The sequence below is a fragment of the Mytilus trossulus genome, chromosome 10, assembly GCF_036588685.1.
Source record: "Mytilus trossulus isolate FHL-02 chromosome 10, PNRI_Mtr1.1.1.hap1, whole genome shotgun sequence".
NCBI lineage: Eukaryota > Metazoa > Mollusca > Bivalvia > Mytilida > Mytilidae > Mytilus > Mytilus trossulus.
Window position 1 is genome coordinate 18,196,681 of NC_086382.1, and position 23,565 is coordinate 18,220,245.

A 23,565-nucleotide genomic window follows, 5' to 3' on the forward strand; every position below is an offset into this window, starting at 1 on the left:
CAAGATAATCAATGAAAAGCAAAATTATTTTTATTCAAATAAATAGCAAAAAGAACAGTACGACATTATCCTCACATTATAATGATAATCCAAATAAACCTGTCCTGTCATAATCATTGATTTAAGCGGCAACAGGTGACTTGACGTCACGGTCATGTACAAAATCAAAACATTCTGTCAGAAATCGACTGTTTAGATAAATATAGAAATGGCAACACAATCACAGGTGAAATAATTACATATTGTGTTCTAGCTTATAGATCTAGAATAACCCCCCTTTAGCACTTGATTATCAGCAGTGTAGGGTAAAGTGTTATGACAAACTACAAAACATTCACTATTCAGCAGTTCAGTGTCATCAGTCATGAATTTATTTCAAAATTATCTGGTCATATGTCACATGCACATCCGTAAACGGTTATTTTAAGAACTCTTCTGGAATAAGAATGAGTAATTTTTTGGTAAATAACACATGATTATAAGAGTAGGAAATTGAATGACTTAACTTGTAAAGCAAAGCTAGTCTTCTAAAATAAATCTTTAAAATGCACCCAATAATTAAAGTGAAACTCGGTCTACGATCAAGATATAACAAGTACAATCATAAACACAAGCATCATAGAATGATGAGAAATAAACAGAGAAAGCCAGATGTGAGTTGTTTATTGTTTTTTATATGAGGCAGGAAATACCTGTGAATGGGGACGAAGTATGATTTTTAAAAAAAATCAACAATGTTAAAAAGAGAAACGGAAATACCGTAACGTTTCCAATTGTGGTTCTGTTGTTAGGGATTTTAGTTGTGACGTTATTTAAGTTATGACGTCATATTCAATGTAAACAAAGAAACGCTGTCATCATGTAACGTTTTTTTAATAACAAACATTTTCTTTAAAATGAATCAGTATATACCGTAATTAGTTCCTTTTCTTACAGTAATTCACAACTTTATCACTGATAAATATACATTTTATTCCAAGTCTCAAGTAAACAAGACAGGGAAACAGAAGTAGATTTCTGCACCCATCCGGAAATTTAAAAACATGACAAAAAAAAAAATTGAAAGATAGTACAATGAAAAATTTGGGAAATTTTCCCGATTTTTTTTTTTTTTTTTTTTTCTTTCTTGAATTTTCTACTGTAATAGGGGACTTTGTCCCCATAATATTTCACTTTGAAGATATCAAGTATCTATATATACTACATCAGGGTTTTAGCTAGGATTTTGAGGGCTTTAGTCACTTTTGCGCGATAAAAATCAGCCTTATTTTTTTTATAAAGCAAGGGATCTAGGATGTTTATCAAACTAGCTATACATATATGTCCAAGTCCTTTAAGGACTAGTCTAGGATCTTTGAAGACTTTAGGATTGCTTATGTAGGCAGTTATTGGCAATATTGAATGAATTGACTGATGTGATGCTAAGATATGAAGATAAGAATAGGGATCTGGTAATAAGATCAAAACTTCACTTCAGTTATTTTCAGGGCACACCCCTTAATTATCAACAAAAGTTGGGTGCCTCTATTTTTTAACCACTGTACAAATGAACTTGTAACAACTTTTTCACTTCACAATCATTTATATCCTTGAAAATACGTTTTAATATCTATTTGGAATCAATTTCTTTAAATAATATTGGATAGAAGAATCTGCATCTATACTTAATGTGACGATTCTTATGACTGTAGACTAGATCACGTTTACTTTCGATTTTTAAACAAAATGAAATGAAAACGGGAAGTGACAATTGGATAATAATTTCAGAACAAAACCGGATTCATTTTCGAACTTTAACGCATGCGCAATGCATAGAACAGGAAGCACCTGTTTGCAAGTGAAAATATTTACGTTTTTAATAAAGTTCATTCTTTTTAATCGAAGTTGTCGAAAGTTTTTAATGAATATTTATATAAAGTATGACGAAAATACGTTGAACTGACGAAACTACGACAAGCAAACTGCAAATTATGATCGGAAGGGAAATATTGAAAATAAAATAAAGTTGAAATGTCCGGGAAGTTTATCAATTTTGTTCAAATGACGAAAATACAACTGAACTGTGAGAAATGATTAAAATGAAAAGCTGACTGACTGATTTAACTTAAATAGATTATTATGATGATCATTTATGAGGTTTTATAATGATAATTAAGGGATTAGTGACCCATCTGATTGGCGATAGGCGGATTACTTGTCATCACAACTTTTAACACCTTTGCCTTTGGTAAACGTTAATTACCTGAGGGTCATAAACTTGTCAGAAACATAAAGACAGGTAGAATTCAAGTAATTTGATGTGTAAATATTTTTACACTTTCCAAATTTAAGTGACGAAATTGATATGAAATATTTTCGTCATTTCTAAAATCTTTTCGTAAAATACGAAAGTGACGAGCGCTAGCTAAATCACTGCTACATTGTTATACCTACATGTACATGTACATGTAAATGCAGAGGTTTGATTTGTTAGAGGGCATGACTTCAAAACAACAAATCAAAGATTTTTTTTTATATATGACTATATAGGATAATGGTGTTGATATAAAATCACACCATTCCAGACCCTTTTGTTTTCAACATAATTCATCATTGTTAATTTGGGTTTCTTTTTGTATCCTTTTTTATAAGTTCTAAAACTATAACTTTTATTCTGTGGGTTGTGTTGGTGTTAGAATAGTATGAATGGAACAATTGAGTTTTTAAAGAAAAAAATAATACATTTTGATTCACCATTTACGTGACAGGAAACCAATCTTTATTTTCTTTATTTTGCACAATTAATTTCAGAAGACATAAATGAACACCGTTACTAGTGTTACTTGCTTCATGTTAATATTTAAAATCTATTTTCAATGTTATTAAAGTTTTTTTTAAACGTGACAGGAAACCTTAGAAACCGTAAGCATTTTTTTAGTTTTATTTAATGCAAAATCTGCTTAAAAAAATCTGAACAGTATACTTTTTCTTAAAATCCATCTTAGATCATCTTAAATGTAACAGTATTAAAAACTCCTAAATATGTGCTTGTTTTGAAAACAATTGTACAATTTATTGTGAAATTTCCATATTTTCTTCATTGATACAGGATACCAAAATCATTGTATCTTGATGTTTTAGCCAAAAAAATATATTTATATTTGGTTTTGAAATTCCAGTTATATACAATTTATTCCAAATCATTGGCAATGTTAAATTCTTTAAAATCCAGTAAAGAAAAAAACTTTTAACTTGGAATTAAAATCTTCAAAATAGGCACCATGTGATATTTGTGACCTGTACACCATCTACAGGGTTTCCACATTTCAACCTACTTTAGTGGGCTAAAATCAATAAAGTATCTCCTTTCAAGTCATGCCTGGTAAAAGTTTACTTTTCCTTTGACAAGTTTATTGTGTTTCTGAAAAGTGTTTAAAAATTTGCAGAACATGAATAAAAAAAATTAATTAAAAATTGTGACAAAGATACCAACTTTGTACATTCCAAGTGTAACAGTATAACAACATGTATTTTTTATTAAATTATCTTTATTCACCTAAAATATCCAGTAATATTTACTGCAATGCAAAATCAATCCAACGAACATCGGCACCATGATAAGAGATGTAATTTCGATTGAATTTTCCAAGAACCCTTTACATCGTTATTGTGTTAAAACGTCAGTCAAATCTGAAATCGATTTTGTCAAGTCATTGGGCATTTATTTTCACACAAGATCGTATGTAACATTATGCACATAGGAAAAATAATAGACCCCCGGCGCAATCTCTTTGAAAATTGTATTTTCCTTTTTTAAACAAGACGAAACAAGTCCAGATTATGTTTGCTAACATCACGTTGGAAACAAAATCAATGTTTAGACCTAGTATTCTGTTTCGCGTGAAATATAACGCATAACGATAACGTCATTTTCTAACTTAATTATTACAAAGATCAAAACAAGAATGTAAATCATCTCTGATTTACCTGTTTGAACATCTCGCAAGAGTTCATATTTGCATATTTTTTTTAAGAATTCTATTACAACAGAGCAGATTACATCATCTAAAATTTGCGTTACGAAATCAGACACCAAAGTCACGCCAGTGTTCTTACACCTGCTACAGAAATACTTATAGTTCTCTGCATTTTCTTCTGACTATTCTAATTGGTCAATATTCTTTGTTATTTGAAAGCATAAGTTACGAATTTGCTGGTGACGATTATCTATAAATCAGTCGCCGTTATGCACTTCGGAAGCAAAAAGTAACGTGAGAAACGACACAAAAATACGGTTGTATAATCTTTGAAATTTGTTAATTTCAATTTTTTTTCTAGGGAAGAGTAGCATACACTTGTATGTTGATAAAAATAATGGCATCTTTAGATGTAGTTAAATCTTTTCTTACAGTAATTAACAATTTTATCACTTTTCTATAGTTATAGGAAACAAGCCCAATAGCAAATTATGGTCCATATGTCTCTAAGGGGTATTTATGATGACAATAAGAATAATAAAAATCTAAGCATTTTTATTTTTTATAATCAAGAAGTTAGAAATTTGAAAATATTTGTTATCACTTCCATGAACATGATGAACTGCAATGTTAAACAACTCTAGTTGAATTCTTCAGAAACTCGTTCCAGGCCTACTCAGACTGTAAAACTAAATTAGGAATACTCTGAATAATTCTTGTCCTACAATATAAAGGGGGGGGGGGGGGGTAGAAGGGGTCCTGATCCCGAAATCCCTGGCTTAAAAACACTTAATCCTGAGGTCCCAAATTAAATAAAGTCAATCCCGGCATCCCGAAATCCATAAAAAGAATTCCCGGATCCCGAAAGGGAAAATCCTGATATCCCGATGCTTTAAAACAGCCGATCCAGGAGTCCCGATAAAGGTCATATCCCCCCTCATATCAGTTTATCACTCAAATCTTCTGAACTCATTTAATGTCATGATTGTGATGATTTCTTACTTTTTATTTAACCGCAAAAACTTTTTGCTCGTATATTGCATGTATTGGTATCACTTTAGCGTCTTCATCATCGTCCGAATACATTTGGTTTTCGCACTCTAAGTTGAGTAAAAGTAAATAGAAATCTATGAAATTTAAACACAAGGAAGGTTGGGATTGATTTTGGATGATTTGGTCCCAACAGTTAAGGAATAAGGGGCCAAAAAAGGGCCAAAATAAGCATTTTTCTTGGTTTTGGCACAATACCTTTAGTATAAGTAAACATAAATCTATGAAATTTTAAGATAAGGTCTATGACCACAAAAGAAAGGTTGGGATTGATTTTGGGAGTTTTAGTCCAAACAGTTTAGGAATAAGGGGCCAAAAACAGGAAGAAAACAAAAATTGAATTCTTGGGGTTCTATGATAAGCTGAATTAGATTTTGGATATTGGACCATAATAGGTAAATGTCCAATTTGAAAATTTTTAAGTTTTTAAGTTTAAGTTCTTAGACTACGATCATTCTGTGAGACTGTGTCAGAAACTGATGTTGTGTCAACTTTTTAATCACAATCCAAATTCAGAGCTGTATCAAACTTAAATGTTGTGTTCATACTTGCCCAACTGTTCAGGGTTTGACCTCTGCGGTCGTATTAAGCTGCGCCCTGCGGAGCATCTGGTTTGAATTTACACCATTGCTGCTTCTGCTTCTGCTTCAGTTTTATCTAATTTTAATTTAAAATTTTGTAACACACCAATCTCAAGTTTGTTTTTTAATGAATGAGTTGCGTTAAGAGTAAATGATCTATCAGTTTTTACTTTGTCTTAAAAACATTAAAGATTTGTGACATAGGAATTTTATGGGAAATATAAAGGGCAAAATGAATTAGTTTGTCATGAAAGTTGTCTATGAAAATTGTTGTTATATTAGATTAGTTAGAAATCTTTTTAAACAATCTTTGTCTATAATTGACATCAACATGACCAACCCTGTGTTATTTACTTACTGCACAAGATATTTTTGTTTTAACCATGTTAACCGAGTACATTTATCATACTGTACTTTGTATATTTAAGATTTTACCTATTTTTCATGTTTCTTAAGGAAATTTAATTCTAAATTCCATTTTAAACCATTTAAAACGTTAATGACGTCACAGTCACATGACTAAATTATGTCTATTGGCTGATCACAAAATAACGTCAGCCAATCAGAAAACGTGTTACATCCAAAATTAAATTATATCAATATGATAAGAGTTGATGTTAGTGTACTGTAATACATATACATAAACATATACATGTACATGTATACAATTCATTTAGGAAGCTTTATTTTTTTTATTTTTTTTTTGTAGGTGTTGTTTGAAAAAGATAGTGTTTTCATCCATGTTAATGTAAATTCACATCATTCAGACAAAGATGCACACATTCCAGGAAAGGTGTTTATAATACAAAAGGTAATATTATTGTACCAATGAAGCTGGTTATTAAAGAATTCGAATATTATATATAAAAAAGAATATGTGGTACTATTGCCAATGAGACAACTCTTCACAAGAGACCAAATGACACAGAAATTAACAACTAGGTCACCATTCAGCGTTCAACAATTACCAAACCACATACTGCATAGTCAATTATTAAACATCCTGAAATGACAATTGTAAAACAATTAAAAGGAGAAAAATAACTAATGTACAAAAAAATGTCAACGCTTTTAAAACCCTTTATGATTACTAAAAAGGCAGTCAATACTTCTAATTACATTGTTTTGCTAGGATCATGAAAACAAGATTTCCATCAAGTTTGTCTTTGAATTACTTATGCACTTTTTTGTGGAAGCTGGTGTCAAAATGAATGTTGCATTTTATTTTGAAATGAAGGTCAAATTCAGAATGACAAGAGATTGCTTTTGGCTAATTAAATAATGTATTGAAATGAAACATACATGTAATGTAATTATGAAACAAAAAGACAGAAGTCATTTTTAAACAGTTGATAAGTTTATAAGAAATTATGATAGCATTTTATCTGTATTTTATCCTCCTCCTCTTTTCCTTTATTGTGACATTATCTAATGAAACTAACAATAGATTTTTTCATGCACCTGACATCACCCTTTTTTTATGGTGTTCATCATAAATTTATCATACTTTGTCTAACTGTTTGAAATATATACAAAAACCAAATCATAATATATACTAACATATAAAATATATGTTGAAAGTAATATATACTAACTACATATTGAAAGTAATTGAAAAAGATTCACAAAAATATGATTTTGAATTGTTTGTCAGTAGCATATGTAGTTTTCTAACATGATGGTTCTAAATTTCAGCCTGAAGGAACATTTATAGAATGGAAAGCAGAAGAGATACTACAGGTAGATGGTCAGCATGAACAAGAATGGGCTGTTATAGGTTCCTCTTTATCTGTCGGCTATAAACCAGATACAGGGTCAGGATCAGATGTTCCTAGTTAGTACATTTTTCAGATGTACCGATCAAAAAACAAACAAATCATTCTTCATGATGAATATTAGCATATTGAACTAATTGAAACTAATTGTAAAATTGGAAATGGCTGATTTGTTTTTCGAAAAGCTATAATTGTTAAAAAAAAACCCACACCTTTCTGAGTAGGAATCCTATATCCATATAAACAGAAACATTCAGTTTACTCTTAGTATTGAAAAATAATGGGCTCAACAGATTTCAAAAATTTGGAAAAAAGTATTAAAAGTCTTTTGAATTGATAATAATGGTTTACATAATATTATTTTTCACCTTGTAGCAAAAGAAGAGGCAAGAAGAAAGTATAATATAAGTTTTGATATCTTGGATTTAAAAAGTTTCAAGAGGAATGCACCAAACCATGGCTGGGCCTATGTGATATTTATACTGAAGGATGGGACCACATATCCAGCGTTACATTTCCATAGTGGAGGTAGTAAAGCCATGCTACAATTCTTAGGGAAAACTCTTCACATTCAGAGGTGAGCATGACTTTTGAGTATTTATTTAATATTTTATGTTGAAATAAACACAAATGAGATTATTATAAATATTCATGTTTATTCTTGGTACATACTTTATTATATATTAGAACATTGTAATTTTTATGTGACCTTTATATTTAGATTTGGCCTCTTTAATTACTTGAATTGAATATATGTCAGCAATCCTGATGTCTATACCCAAGCCAATGGTCACTAATAGCTATTTATTTTTCAGTTGAATGTAATATTTTAAACATATTTTAGAAACAGAATTTTTACTTTTGATTGAACAAATATAGAAGATGAAATGTGGAAGAAAGGAATTTTGCCTCTCAAAAATGCAGATGAACTTGAATTGGAGGGAAGTGTTTGATAAATGATAAAAGGAACATGCAGTGAAATAAGAAAATTTGTTTTGAAACCTATTATGGATTTTTGAAACATATATATATGTTTCAACATACAAGACATGTACATGTACATGATGTACAGATTTATCTTTGATCAACAATCATAACTAGAATATCAGCATATTTCAGTATAGAGTTTTATAAACTAATTACTTTACCATAGTACTATTTATTTTGTGAAATTATAATTCTTCGTTGTCTAATGTTTGAACATGTAGGACAACAATCGTCTTCTTCCATAAGTGGTCTCTATATACTGGTTTGAATTCAGATTATTTATCATACATAAAAGAATATTAACTATGTCCAAGACATTTTGCCACCAAATGTTTTTACCATTACCAATAGATTATTTAGGATCAAAATCCACAGAGCAGGTATGATGGTAACATTATTTTATTCTTTCAAATATTTTACATGCACATATAGAGGAATTTTTTTGGATTTTAAAAGAGCTGAACTTGAATTTTATTTCTGTGGATTTTTGTAGATATTAAATTTCTTTGCTTTGCAAAGTCGGCATTACATTCCTTCAGAAAAATTGTATTTATTTTTAACATTTTATAAATTTGTTGTTCCCTTGTACACACAAAATCCATGAAAATTGGTATCCAACAAATATCTGAATCCACATAAACTTGCACATGAACATTTAGAGTAGGTAGCTATAGGGAGACAGGAAACTCTCCTATATTTAGAGGTCTTATACAAGATTATGATGTGCAGATCAAGCCTTCTTACATACATGTATAAAAGACCATCTGTTATTTCAGGTCACCAAAGGATAACAGATTATTCATTGTGCAGGAACACGATCCTGATATGCTGTCCAAGTCCTTCGATGAACTCAATCTGTTTGCTGACTCTCAAGGAGACCTTGTAACTGTAAGTTATAATCTCAATCAAACAATAATTTACGATTTCAAGGACCAAGAATATTGTAGGTTTATTCCAACCTATTAATTATAAAGATTTTTGTTAGATAAAAGGTTTAATTAATGCAAATAATGTGACCGTATGAGTATCGCAATGATCAGAAGTCACATTCTGATATCCCATTCATATTTCTGTACATGCAGTTTTTTTCCAAAAGAGCAAAACCAGTGATAACTAATCTCTCATTTTTGTTCATTTTTCAAAATCATAATAAATGCACATAATAATTTCTAAATTTACAGTATTTGGTTTCAGCCTTTATGACTGTTAAGATAGGTTTAGTTTAAGGCATATTAATTAGATGTATAATTTACTCAAGACTGTTTTAATAGTTGTAGAGATTAAATCTTTATCCTTTCATTTTTTCATCTCATTACAGTGACTTGACTGTTTGCACCAATTGCAACTCATTCAAAATTTTGACCTAATTGCAATTTGTTTTATTTAACCAAATTGTCCAACTGGTCAGAATATTGAACAAATTGTACAGTCAAAATGTGATAGTGCAAGGTGATCAAGTTAAACATACTTACAACCCTATAAGACTTTTATTCCACTTTGCAAAATTAGTCTATCAGTTTGTATAGGTGTATTATAATCATTACAATGCTTAAGGTGAACTTGTAATTTTGAATTGCTATAAAAATGTCCAAACTAAGCTTTCATATAGTATTTCTTTCTAAAAGTATTCTATATTTATAAGAACCAGATATCATTTTGAATAAAACATCATATATTCAGTAAAATATGTGTGAAATAACAATATGCTATTGATAAGTTTCCATGGGGAGATAGCCTGAAATATTATCCTTTTGAGTAGAGACTTTTTGAAAGAAAAAAATATTATCTCCCAATGGAAACTTCCTACAAACACATTGCAATTTTACACATATTTTACTGAATATGAAATATTTTAATTCACAAAATGTCTGATTCTTATGAATTTAGAGTACTTTCCGAAAGAAAAACTATATGAAGGCTTGGTTTGGACAATTTTATAGTTTTATAGCAATTCAAAATAAAAACAGTCTCCTTCAGCATGGTAATGTTAATATACCTATACAAACTGATAGACTAATTTTGTCACAACATTATTAAAGTGGAGTTAAAGACTTAAAGGATTGTAAGTATGTTTTATTTTATTATCTTGCACTTTCATGACTTGACTGTGGTTTTCTACAGCAGTATTAGTTTGTTCAAATTTCTGACCAGTTGAACAATTTGATTTTATAAAGAATAATAATAAGAATATTTATTATTCCAATCCAGCTATTTTAAATCAAACAAATTGCAATTTGGTCAGAATTTTGAATGAGTTTCAATTAGTGGAGAGCAAAACTAACAGTCAAGTCACTGCTAATTTATTTCCTTTCTCTAACTTTAGTTTATCTCAACCAAATGTTATTAAACTTATACACACTGCTTATAACCACAAAAAATACATATATCAAGTTTGAATTTTGATGATGTCACTTCAACCCTTTTAGAGTTATGCTCCGTTACAAATGGAAAATATGAATCTAATATCTGTTCTTAAAATATCAATGATGTAATTAACTACAATGATGGACAAAGGAAGATAACTCCAATTTAAAAAAATTGTTAAAACAATTACATCAACTACATATGTACAACCAATGCTTTATACAATGCAATGTTCACTGAGAAAATTAAAACAGTCTTTACCCATCAATGCTTACAAGCACTTTGATTAATGTTTTTCAGTTTTGTCCCTTGATAACCTTATATGATACATTATTTTGTTTCAGTTCTCTAACATAATTTTGTCTCAACTAAATTTAAAGAAATATAAATATAAAGCTTATTACTAAATGTACCAATAAACTCAATTAAACTTCAACATTTGGAACTGTCACTTTTACAGTTCTTGAGTTATGTCCATTCATAATGTTAAATGCTAGCTGGGGCATCATCTGTGTCCCTATGGACACATTCCCCATTTATTTTGTTCAGTCATTATTGAAAGTGAAAAAGTGAAATGATAATTCGCTTTTAGCAGCCAGTATGGTCCAGTTTGGTCAAAATAAGCTAAGAAACATTGATGATGAATTATTCACTTGCAATTATATATAAATAATTCAACCTCATTGAGTCTGTATTCATGTGAACTTCAATTTAACCCCTTAGCTAGAGATAGATAACATATGAATAGTATGACAGCTAGTGCCCCTTTAAAATAAAATCATCAAATTTTAAGATCATTTTTTGGTTGAAAATTACTTTTACAATTAAGTTTGTATGGGAATAATAATGTCCTGGTACATTTTCCTTGTTCAACTCTTATTACCAAATTGATTATTGTCTTGATTGTATTAATATTATGAAAATAAAGTTTCCTGTCTGGTTTTAAATTTCCTTAATACAAAATAAGTGAGAGAAAATTATTTGAACTAAGTTCACTTAATAAAAAAAAGCAAACCAAGACAACGTAAACAAATCCCTAATGCTGACACAGTTAATCATGTTCTTACATAACAAGACAAGGAAGAATTAATGAGGTGTGATGTGTGTTTTAAAAGATAATTTTGTGTGTATTGACCTTGAGTTTACAATTAAGTATTGATATCCTTATTGTTCTGTATTAAGTGGTTTGTTGATAAAATGTACAGATCATTATGACTAGGGATATAAAGTGTGAGTCTTACACCTGTATCTAAGGTAAAGTGAGGTCATTGTTAGTTTATTAGGGAGATTGAGATGGCTAATTTCATTATTAACTGGACATGAATGTTTAGCATATATAAACATATATGTACAGGTATTAAAAGATATAAGGTTTAATTATGTTATGCAACTTTACAGATACTCCTAATAAAAGGAAATTTTTATTTTCCTATTTTATTTACTCAAATTATGTAAACATATATAAAGTACCTTAAAATAAGTTGTCAATACAATGCACAAATATTATGAAAATTAAGACTTAAAAAAGTTACCAGAAAATTAACCAAGCATTGGGTTTTGAATTTCCTCTTTTAGATAAAAAGATATTGCTATAGTGTTCAATTGAAATAGAAATCTATGAAATTTTGACACAAGGTTTATGACCACAAAAGGAAGGTTGGGATTGATTTTGGGAGTTTTGGTTCCAACAGTTTAGGAATTAGGGTTAAAAAAAGGGCCCAAATAAGCATTATTCTTGGTTTTTGCACAATAAATTTAGCATAAGTAAATCAAAGAAATTTAAACACAAGGTTAAGACCACAAAAGGAATGTTGGGATTGATTTTGGGAGTTAAAGTCCCAACAGTTTAGGAACCAGGGGCCAAAAAGGGGCCTAAATAAGCATTTTTCTTGGTTTTTGCACCATGACTTTATTTTAAGTGAATATATAGAAATCTATGAAATTTAAACACAAGGTTTATGACCATAAAAGAAAGGTTGGGATTAATTTTGGGAGTTTTGGTCCCAACAGTTTAGGAATAAGGGGCCCAAAGGGTCCAAATTTAAACTTTGTTTGATTTCATCAAAAATTGAATAATTGGGGTTCTTTGATATGCCGAATCTAACTGTGTATGTATATTTATACCCCACGCAACGGGTTGCGGAGGGTTTAATGTTTTTGACCCGTCCGTCAGTCCGTATGTCAGTCCTGTTTCTTGTCATCGCAACTCCTCTCAAACCACACAACAGAATTTCAGGAAACCTTTTCAGATAATAAGGACATACTATGTAGTTGTGCATATCGACGGGAAATTGCGATTCAATTTTTATCTAGGAGTTGCTCCCCTTTGAACTTATTTACTTTAATGTACTACTGCAACAGTTAGTCATCGCAACTCCTCTCAAACCACACAACAGAATTTCAGGAAACCTTTTCAGATAATAAGGACATACTATGTAGTTGTGCATATAGACGGGTCATTGTGATTCAATTTTTTTTCTAGGAGTTTAGCCCCTTTGAACTTATTTACTTTAATGTACTACTGCAACAGTTTGTCATCGCAACTCCTCTCAAACCACTCAACAGAATTTCACGAAACCTTTTCAGATAATAAGGACATACTATGTAGTTGTGCATACCAACGGGAAATTGCATTCAATATTTCTTCTAGGAGTTACGCCCCTTTGAACTTATTTACTTTAATGAACTACTGCAACAGTTTGTCATCGCAACTCCTCTCAAACCACACAACAGAATTTCAGGAAACCTTTTCAGATAATAAGGACATACTATGTAGTTGTGCATATAGACGGGTCATTGTGATTCAATTTTTTTTCTAGGAGTTTAGCCCCTTTGAACTTATTTACTTTAATGTACTACTGCAACAGTTTGTCATCGCAACTCCTCTCAAACCACTCAACAGAATTTCACGAAACCTTTTCAGATAATAAGGACATACTATGTAGTTGTGCATACCAACGGGAAATTGCATTCAATATTTCTTCTAGGAGTTACGCCCCTTTGAACTTATTTACTTTAATGAACTACTGCAACAGTTTGTCATCGCAACTCCTCTCAAACCACACAACAGAATTTCAGGAAACCTTTTCAGATAATAAGGACATACTATGTAGTTGTGCATATAGACGGTAAATTGCGATTCAATTTTTTTCTAGGAGTTACGCCCCTTTGAACTTATTTACTTTCATGTACTGCTGCAACAGTTTGTCATTGAAACTCCTCTCAAACCACACAACAGAATTTCACGAAACCTTTTCAGATACTAAGGACATACTATGTAGTTGTGCATATCAACGGGAATTTGCGATTCAATTTTTTTTTCTAGGAGTTACGCCCCTTTGAACTTATTTACTTTAATGTACTACTGCAACAGTTTGTCATTGAACTCCTCTCAAACCACACAACAGAATTTCAGGAAACCTTTTCAGATAATAAGGACATACTATGTAGTTGTGCATACCAATGGGAAATTGCGATTCAATTTTTTTTCTAGGAGTTAAGCCCCTTTGAACTTTTTTACTTTTATGTACTACTGCAACAGTTTGTCATCGCAACTCCTCTCAAACCACACAACAGAATTTCACGAAACCTTTTCAGATAATAAGGACATACTATGTAGATGTGCATATTGACAGGAAATTATGATGCAATTTTTTTTCTAGGAGTTACGTCCCTTTGAACTTCATGAACTTATTTTCTTTAATGTACTACTGCAACAGTTTGTCATCTCAACTCCTCTGAAACCACACAACACTATTTTTATGAAACTTTGTAGATAATAAGGACATACTATGCAGATGTGCATATAGACAGGAAATTATGATGGAAATTTTTTTTCTTACACATATTTTATTTCTCCAATGACAATGTGGGGACGTGGGGTATGTGAGAGTGCTCACTAAGGTTCTTTAATCCTATTTTTTCCCCCTTTCTTTCAAATTTGTCTTCATTAAGGTCCAAAGGGTCCAAAATTAAACTTAGTTTGATTTTAACAAAAATTGAATCATTGGGGTTCTTTGATATGCTGAATCCAAAAATGTACTTAGATTTTTTATTATTACATGTATTAGCTCAGTTTTCAAGTTGGTCCAAATCGGGGTCCATAATTTAACTTTGTTTGATTCCATCAAAAATTGAATAATTGGGGTTCTTTCATATGCCAAATCTAACTGTGTATGTAGATTCTTAATTTTTTGTCCCGTTTTCAAATTGGTCTACATTAAAGTCCAAAGGGTCCAAAATTAAACTAAGTTTGATTTTAACAAAAATTGAATCCTTGGGCTTCTTTGATATGCTGAATTTAAATATGTACTTAAATTTTTGATTATGGTCCCAGTTTTCAAGTTGGTCCGAAACAGGATCCAAAATTATTATATTAAGTATTGTGCAATAGCAAGAAATTTTCAATTGCACAGTATTCAGCAATAGCAAGAAATCTTCAATTGCACAGTATTGTGCAATAGCAAGAAATTTTCAATTGCACAGTATTGCACAATAGCAAGAAATCTTCAATTGCACAATATTGTGCAATAGCAAGTATTTTCAATTGCACAGTATTGCGCAATAGCAAGAAATTTTCAATAGGAGTTATCTTTCTTTGTCCAGAATAGTAGTTGAATCAACATAAATCATTGTTTTATACAACATACAATGAATATTCACTTTTACTACCAACTGATAGATTAAAACAATCTTTACCAATCAGTGATAACAAGCATGAATCCAGCTTGAATGTTGTGTCCATACTTGCCCCAACCATTCAGGGTTCAACCTCTGTGGTTGTATAATTTATTAAATCTGTGCTCTGCGGAGCATCTGGTTGTAACAACTTGTTATGTTAAAATGATTTCTATATACATGCATCAAAGGGATAGTAGTCTGCTAGAACTAAAGCAATTCCATCTTGTTATCTTTTATTTCAGTAAATATCTGGGATAAGTCTTTTTAATTTTTGTTTAGTTTATGGTCAAGCTGAAGCCCTTCTCCAGGTATAGGATTTTCTCACTGAAGACCCATGGGTGGCCTCAGCTGTTCTGCTCTTTTTAGCTCACCTGGCCCGAAGGGCCAAGTGAGCTTTTTCCCATCAATTTGCGTCCGTCGTCGTCCGTCGTCCGTTGTCGTTGTTAACTTTTACAAAAATCTTCTCCTCTGAAACTACTGCGCCAAATTGAACCAAACTTGGCCACAATCATCATTGGGGTATCTAGTTTAAAAAATGTGTGGCGTGACCCGGTCAACCAACCAAGATGGCCGCCACGGCTAAAAATAGAACATAGGGGTAAAATGCAGTTTTTGGCTTATAACTCAAAAACCAAAGGATTTAGAGGAAATCTGACATGGGGTAAAATTGTTTATCAGGTCAAGATCTATCTGCCCTGAAATTTTCAGATGAATCGGTCAACCTGTTGTTGGGTTGCTGCCCCTGAATTGGTAATTTTGTGGAAATTTTGCAGTTTTTGGTTATTATCTTGAATATTATTATAGATAGAGATAAACTGCAAACAGCAATAATGTTCAGCAAAGTTAGATTTACAAATAAGTCATCATGACCGAAATGGTCAGTTGACCCGTTAAGGAGTTATTGTCCTTTATAGTCAATTTTTAACCATTTTTCTTAAATTAAAGTAATCTTTTACAAAAATCTTCTCCTCTGAAACTACTGGGCCAAATTCAATCAAACTTGGCCACAATTGTTATTGGGGTATCTAGTTCAAAAAATGTGTCCGGTGACCCGGTCCACCAAACAAAATGGCCGCCATGGCCAAAAATAGAACATAGGGGTAAAATATTGTTTTTGGCTTATAACTCAAAAATCAAAGCATTTAGAGCTAATTTGACATGGGGTACAATTGTTTATCAGATCAAGATCTATCTGCCCTGAAATTTCCATACGAATTAGACAACCCTTTGTTGGGTTGCTGCCCCTGAATTGGTAATTTAAAGGAAATCTTGCTGTTTTTGGTTATTATCTTGAATATTATTATAGATAGAGATAAACTGTAAACAGCAATAATGTTTAGCAAAGTAGGATTTACAAATAAGTCAACATGACCCAAATGGTCAGTTGACCCCTTTAGGAGTTATTGCCCTTTATAGTCAATTTTTAACCATTTTTCGTAAATCTTAGTTATCTTTTACAAAAATCTTCTCCTATGAAACTACTAGGCCAAATTAATCCAGACTTGGCAACAATTATCTTTGGGGTATCTAGTTTTAAAAATGTGTCCGGTGACCCGACTATCAAATCAAGATGGCCGCCACAGCTAAAAATAGAACATAGGGGTAAAATGCAGTTTTTGGCTTATAACTCAAAAACCAAAGCATTTAGAGAAAATCTGACATGGGGTAAAATTGTTTATCAGATGAAGATCTATCTGCTCTATAATTTTCAGATAAATCTGACAACCCATTGTTGGGTTGCTGCCCCTTTTAAGGTAATTTTAAGGAAATTTTGCTGTTTTTATACGACCGCAAATTTTGAAAAAAATTTCGTCGTATATTGCTATCACGTTGGCGTCGTCGTCGTCGTCGTCGTCGTCGTCGTCGTCCGAATACTTTTAGTTTTCGCACTCTAACTTTAGTAAAAGTGAATAGAAATCTATGAAATTTTAATACAAGGTTTATGACCATAAAAGGAAGGCTGGTATTGATTTTGGGAGTTTTGGTCCCAACATTTTAGGAATTAGGGGCCAAAAAGGGCCCAAATAAGCATTTTCTTGGTTTTCGCACTATAACTTTAGTTTAAGTTAATAGAAATCTATGAAATTTTGACACAAGGTTTATAACCACAAAATAAAGGTTGGGATTGATTTTGGGAGTTTTATTTTCAACAGTTTAGGAATTAGGGGCCAAAAAAGGGCCCAAATAAGCATTATTCTTGGTTTTCGCACAATAACTTTAGTTAAAGTAAATAGAAATCTATGAAATTTAAACACAAGGTTTATGACTATAAAAGGAAGGTTGGTATTGATTTTTGAAGTTTTGGTCCCAACAGTTTAGGAAAAAGGGGCCCAAAGGGTCCAAAATTAAACTTTGTTTGATTTCATCAAAATTGAATAATTGGGGTTCTTTAATATGCCGAATCTAACTGTGTATGTAGATTCTTAATTTTTGGTCCCGTTTTCAAATTGGTCTACATTAAGGTCCAAAGGGTCCAAAATTAAACTTAGTTTGATTTTAACAAAAATTGAAACCTTGGGGTTCTTTGATATGCTGAATCTAAAAATGTACTTAGATTTTTGATTATTGGCCCAGTTTTCAAGTTGGCCCAAATCGGGGTCCAAAATTAAACATTGTTTGATTTCATCAAAAATTGAATAATTGGGGTTCTTTGATATGCCAAATCTAACTGTGTATGTAGATTCTTAATTTTTGGTCCAGTTTTAAAATTGGTCTAAATTTAAGTGCAAAGTTTCCAAAATTAAACTAAGTTTGATTTTAACAAAAATTAAATTCTTGGGCCTCTTTGATATGCTGAATCTAAACATGTACTTAGATTTTTGATTATGGGCCCAGTTTTCAAGTTGGTCCAAATCAGGATCTAAAATTATTATATTAAGTATTGTGCAATAGCAAGTCTTTTCAATTGCACAGAATTGTGCAATGGCAAGAAATATCTAATTTCACAATATTGTGAAATAGCAAATTTTTTTTTAATTAAGAGTTATCTTTCTTTGTCCAGTATAGTAAGCAAGAAATATCTGCAAGAATTTTTTTTAATTGGAGTTATCTTTCTTTGTCCAGAATCAACTTAAATCTTTGTTATATATTCACTTTTTACTACCAACTGATAAATTTAAATAATCTTTACCATTCAGTGATAACAAGCAGTTTTTTTACATCATGTATTTAAATGAGTAGTAATTGTTGCAAACTCCATTAGAATATTTTAATTGAAATTAGTTTTGGAATAAGGGAAAGGGGGATGTGAATAAAAAATTGGGTTAAATTTTTCTCATTTGAAATTTCATAAATAAAAAGAAAATTTCTTCAAACATTTTTTTGAGAGGATTAATATTCAACAGCATATTGAATTGCTCTAAGAGAAAACAAAAATTTTAAGTTCATTTGAATACATTCATTCTGTGTCAGAAACCTATGCTGTGTCAACTATTTAATCACAATCCAAATTTAGAGCGGAATCCAGCTTGAATTTTGTGTCCATACTTGCCCCAACTGTTCAGGGTTCAACCTCTGCGGTCGTATAAAGCTACGCCCTGCGGAGCATCTGGTTGGTTATTATCTTGAATATTATTATAGAAAGAGATAAACTGTAAACAGCAATTATGTTCAGCAAAGTAAGATTTACAATTAAGTCAACATGACCGAAATGGTCAATTGACCCCCTAAGGAGTTATTGTCCTTAATATAGTCAATTTTTAACAATTTTCATAAAATTTGTAAATTTTTATTGACATTTTCCACTGAAACTACTGGGCCAAGTTCATTATAGATAGAGATAAATGTTAGCAGCAAGACTGTTTAGTAAAGTAAGATTTACAAACACATCACCATCACCAAAACACAATTTTGTCATGAATCCATCTGCTTCCTTTGTTTAATATTCACATAGACCAAGGTGAGCGACACAGGCTCTTTGGAGCCTCTAGTTTCAGGTTGTTCTCTTTGACACATCACCAATTTCCATTCTCAATTTTATGAAATAATTAAAACAATTGAAGAACATCTGGTTTGTATACGACCACAGACATTTTTGGGGGTTTATATGATAATGCTATGATGTCATCTGTGTCGTTGTCCGAAGACACATTTCAGACAATAACTTTAGTTTAAGTATATTGAGCTCTATGCAGGTTAATCATAAGGTTTAATACAACTAAAGGAATGTTGGTGTTGATTTTGGGGGTGATTGTCCCAATTGTTTAAGAATTATGTGCCTGAAAGGGACCCAAAGCAAGCATTTTTCTAGTTTCAGGACAATAACGTGTGTATAAGTATTTTGATTGCTCTGAAATTGCACTTCAAGTTTCAATATCACAATTAGAAGGCTTGAATTCATTTTGGGGGTAAATGCTTAAACCAATAAAAAAACTACATTTATATATGTGTCAGAATTTCAGAAACCTATATTGTGTCAAATATTTTATTACAATTCAAATGCAGAACTGTATCAAGCTTGAATATTTAGTCCGTTTTTGCCCCAACTGTTCAGGGTTGGACCTCTGGGATGCTATCAAGCTGCTCTCAGCGTAGCAGTTTATTTTATATATTTCTAAAGACATCATTGTATCAGTGTTTGTGAATTTTGGGGAAGCAGGAGGAAAGCCATACAGTGCAAATCATGAAGTAAATAAATAGGGGAATAAGATACTAGGAAAAGAAACTTGATTCAAATGAGATTAGTTAACCATGCTTTGCTTTCTTCTTTTTGCTTAGTCATGAAATTACATGTATATGTATTTTTACACAGAGGATCAAGGTTTCACTGTCATGTGTACAATTTATCTTCCAAGAGTCATAGTTCATATCTATAGCAATCACACCCTCATACCTGTCAACCTGTGACGATGAAAATGCAGGTCATGACCTGCATTGAAGAATCAAATCTCAGGTCATAACGCGTACGAACTTTTTCGAGCTGAATTACAGTATTTATGGTACATTTTCTTATAATGTATATGGAAGATACCAGAACATCAATGCATGTTCACTTGGTTAAGTCATTTTAAATCTTATTAATTATTTTTTCATTGCAATTTTAAAGATTTTTAAAATTTGTGTAACACAGTCTTATGTTCTTTACTTTTGCAACAAATACTAGATTTTATTTTTCACAAATGTAATTTTAATTTTGTTTGAGACTACTGGCTGTATAGCCTTCCTATTAAACATACCATCTGACAATGATGTAGGAAAATAGAGTATGATAAAATATAGTAATACAGTTAAAGGAAGTATAAATGTAAAAAATAATTTTCAACTTTTTTTTCAAAATTGTATAAAGGTATTAAAATAATGGAAAGTTATTTTCCAATATGTATTTTAATTTTATATTTTATATGATTTAACCTTTTTCACCCATAAAACGTAAACATAAGGAATAATTTTGAATGGTGACAAATAAGAGGAAGTAACTCTAACTCTATTTGAAATATGTTAGTAAACCAAGTGCAATTTATTTACGACCTAAAGCTAAGGTAATTGGTGTTAATTAACAGTGTGTTTGACACCAAAGCTGTCAAGTGAAGCCATGCACTTAATGGGTCACTTAATTTGACAGTTTACATAGCTACATGAACTTCCTATTCACGAAATAATTACGAATTTGCCGGTATTTCAGAGGAATATAACTTATGAAATCAATCTCAAGGCTATGAAATACAGGTGAAATCGGGTCATTTTCGGAATTCCCGGGTGATTTCAGTGACCCGGCGGGTGTCCCGGGTGATCCCTCAGAATTGTGAAAATCTCGGGTCACACCCGCAGAATACGGGTCAGTTGACAGGTATGCACCCTCAAAGTGGAAAGGGATTAATATAAGTTGAAAAACTTGTTTCCCAATCCACTATAAAATATATATGTTTTAAACTATTATTTTCAGAAATTTATTAAAGATCCCTACACAACATCCTTAGCAGGATTTTCCAAGGTTACAAATTTCCTGAAAGATGTGTTGTTACAACCTGATGCCCAGATCCCTAGACAGCGGGAGGAGGTAGCAGATATCCTCAGCGAGGACATTCCTGGAATGGAAATAAGTAACCAGGACGAACCAGGATATGAGTTAATAACAAAGGTATTTATTGGTATATGAAAAGAAATATACAACGCTACAGATACTAAGCTTGAATATTTAGATGAATTAAGACAATTTATTAGCTTTTTCTGACAGAAATAATACTAGTTTTATTTTACAAAAACTTTATTTTATTTTTATGCCCCATTTTCTGGTCTGATTTTTTTTTAGTTTCTGTTCTCTTACTTGTTTTACCTTAACCAAATGTTATGAAACTTATGCACAATACTAATTACCTCAAAACACAGATCAAGTTTGAATTTTGGTGGCATCATTTTAACTGTTTTAGGTTTATGCCCCTTTATGAATGGAAAATTGCAATTTTTTTAGTTTTTTGTCGAGCCTGCAACTATTGTTGCAGAAAGCTCGACATAGGGATAGTGATCCGGCGGGGGCTACGGAGGCGGCGTTAGCTAACTTCTTAAAAGCTTTATATTTTAGAAGATGGAAGACCTGGATGCTTCATACTTTGTATATAGATGCCTCATGTTAGGAAGTTTCCGTCAGTCACATGTCTAATGTCCTTGACCTCATTTTCATGGTTCAGTGACCACTTGAAAAAAAAGTTCAGATATTTTGTAATGTTGAATTCTCTCTTATTATAAGTAATAGGATAATTATATTTGGTATGTGGGTACCTTGCAAGATCCTCATGCCCGTCAGACAGTTTTTACTTGACCTCGACCTCATTTCATGGATCAGTGAACAAGGTTAAGTTTTGGTGGTCAAGTCCATATCTCTAATACTATAAGCAATAGGGCTAGTATATTTGGTGTATGGAAGGACTGTAAGGTGTACATGTCCAACTGGCAGGTGTCATCTGACCTTGACCTCATTTTCATGGTTCAGTGGTTAGAGTGAAGTTTTTGTGTTTTGGTCTGTTTTTCTCAAACTTTATGCAATAGGTCTAATATATTTGTTGTATGTAATGATTGTAAGGTGTACATGTCTAGTGGGCGTCATTTTCATGGTTCAGTGGTCAAAGTTAAGTTTTTGAGTTTTGGTCTTTAAATCTAATATTAGATGCCAAAGGTCAACTATATTTGGTGTATGGAAATATTTTATGATCTATATGTCAATCCCGCAGGTTTTATTTGAACATGACCTCAATTTCACGGTTCATTGCACAGTGTTAAGTTTTTATGTTTTGTTCTATTTTTCTTAAACTATAAGTAATAGGTCAACTATATTTGTTATATGGCAGCATTGTTAGCTGTACATGTCTGCCTGTGATGGTTCATCTGACCTTGACCTCATTTTCATGGTTCATTGGTCTGTGTTTAGCTATCTTGGACTTTTCTTGGTTAATGTTAAGTTTCTGTGACAGTTGTAATAAAGCTTTATAGAAAAAGAATAAGAATATTTATTATTCCAATCAAGGGCCCTTGATGGGCAGCATAACATGTACACATAAAACAATACATCATGATTTGTAACCAGGGTTTCCCCTGGGTCAATTATTTTTTTCGCCACCTCTTTCGCCAAAACAATATATTTTTCGCCACTTTATAATTTTTTTCGCCAAGTAACACAAATATATATATTTTTTTATAATTTTCCTTTTTTAGCTCACCTGGCCCGAAGGGCCAAGTGAGCTTTTCCCATCACTTTGCGTCCGTCGTCCGTCGTCCGTCGTCGTTAACTTTTACAAAAATCTTCTCCTCTGAAACTACTGGGCCAAATTGAACTAAACTTGGCCACAATCATCATTGGGGTATCTAGTTTAAAAAATGTGTGGCGTGACCCGGTCAACCAACCAAGATGGCCGCCACGGCTAAAAATAGAACATAGGGGTAAAATGCAGTTTTTGGCTTATAACTCAAAAACCAAAGCATTTAGAGGAAATCTGACATGGGGTAAAAATGTTTATCAGGTCAGGATCTATCTGCCCTGAAATTTTCAGACGAATCAGACAATCCGTTGTTGGGTTGCTGCCCCTGAATTTGTAATTTTGAGGAAATTTTGCTGTTTTTGGTTATTATCTTGAATATTATTATAGATAGAGATAAACTGTAAACAGCAATTATGTTCAGCAAAGTAAGATTTACAAATAAGTCAACATGACCGAAATGGTCAGTTGACCCCTTTAGGAGTTA

At 31.7% G+C, this 23,565-nt stretch overlaps 1 protein-coding gene across 1 annotated transcript in view; it reads left to right on the forward strand.

Moving 5' to 3' along the window:
* Nucleotides 1-74: 74 nt before the first annotated feature.
* LOC134686980 (TBC1 domain family member 15-like) overlaps nt 75-23,565 on the forward strand; it is a 62,570-nt gene continuing 39,079 nt past the window's right edge. Inside the window, exons 1-6 of the mRNA XM_063546875.1 lie at nt 75-226; nt 6,297-6,398; nt 7,283-7,421; nt 7,738-7,939; nt 9,126-9,237; nt 21,275-21,469. Coding sequence (XP_063402945.1) covers nt 209-226; nt 6,297-6,398; nt 7,283-7,421; nt 7,738-7,939; nt 9,126-9,237; nt 21,275-21,469 — 768 coding nt within the window. The 5' untranslated portion in view covers nt 75-208. The remainder of the gene's footprint in view (nt 227-6,296; nt 6,399-7,282; nt 7,422-7,737; nt 7,940-9,125; nt 9,238-21,274; nt 21,470-23,565) is intronic.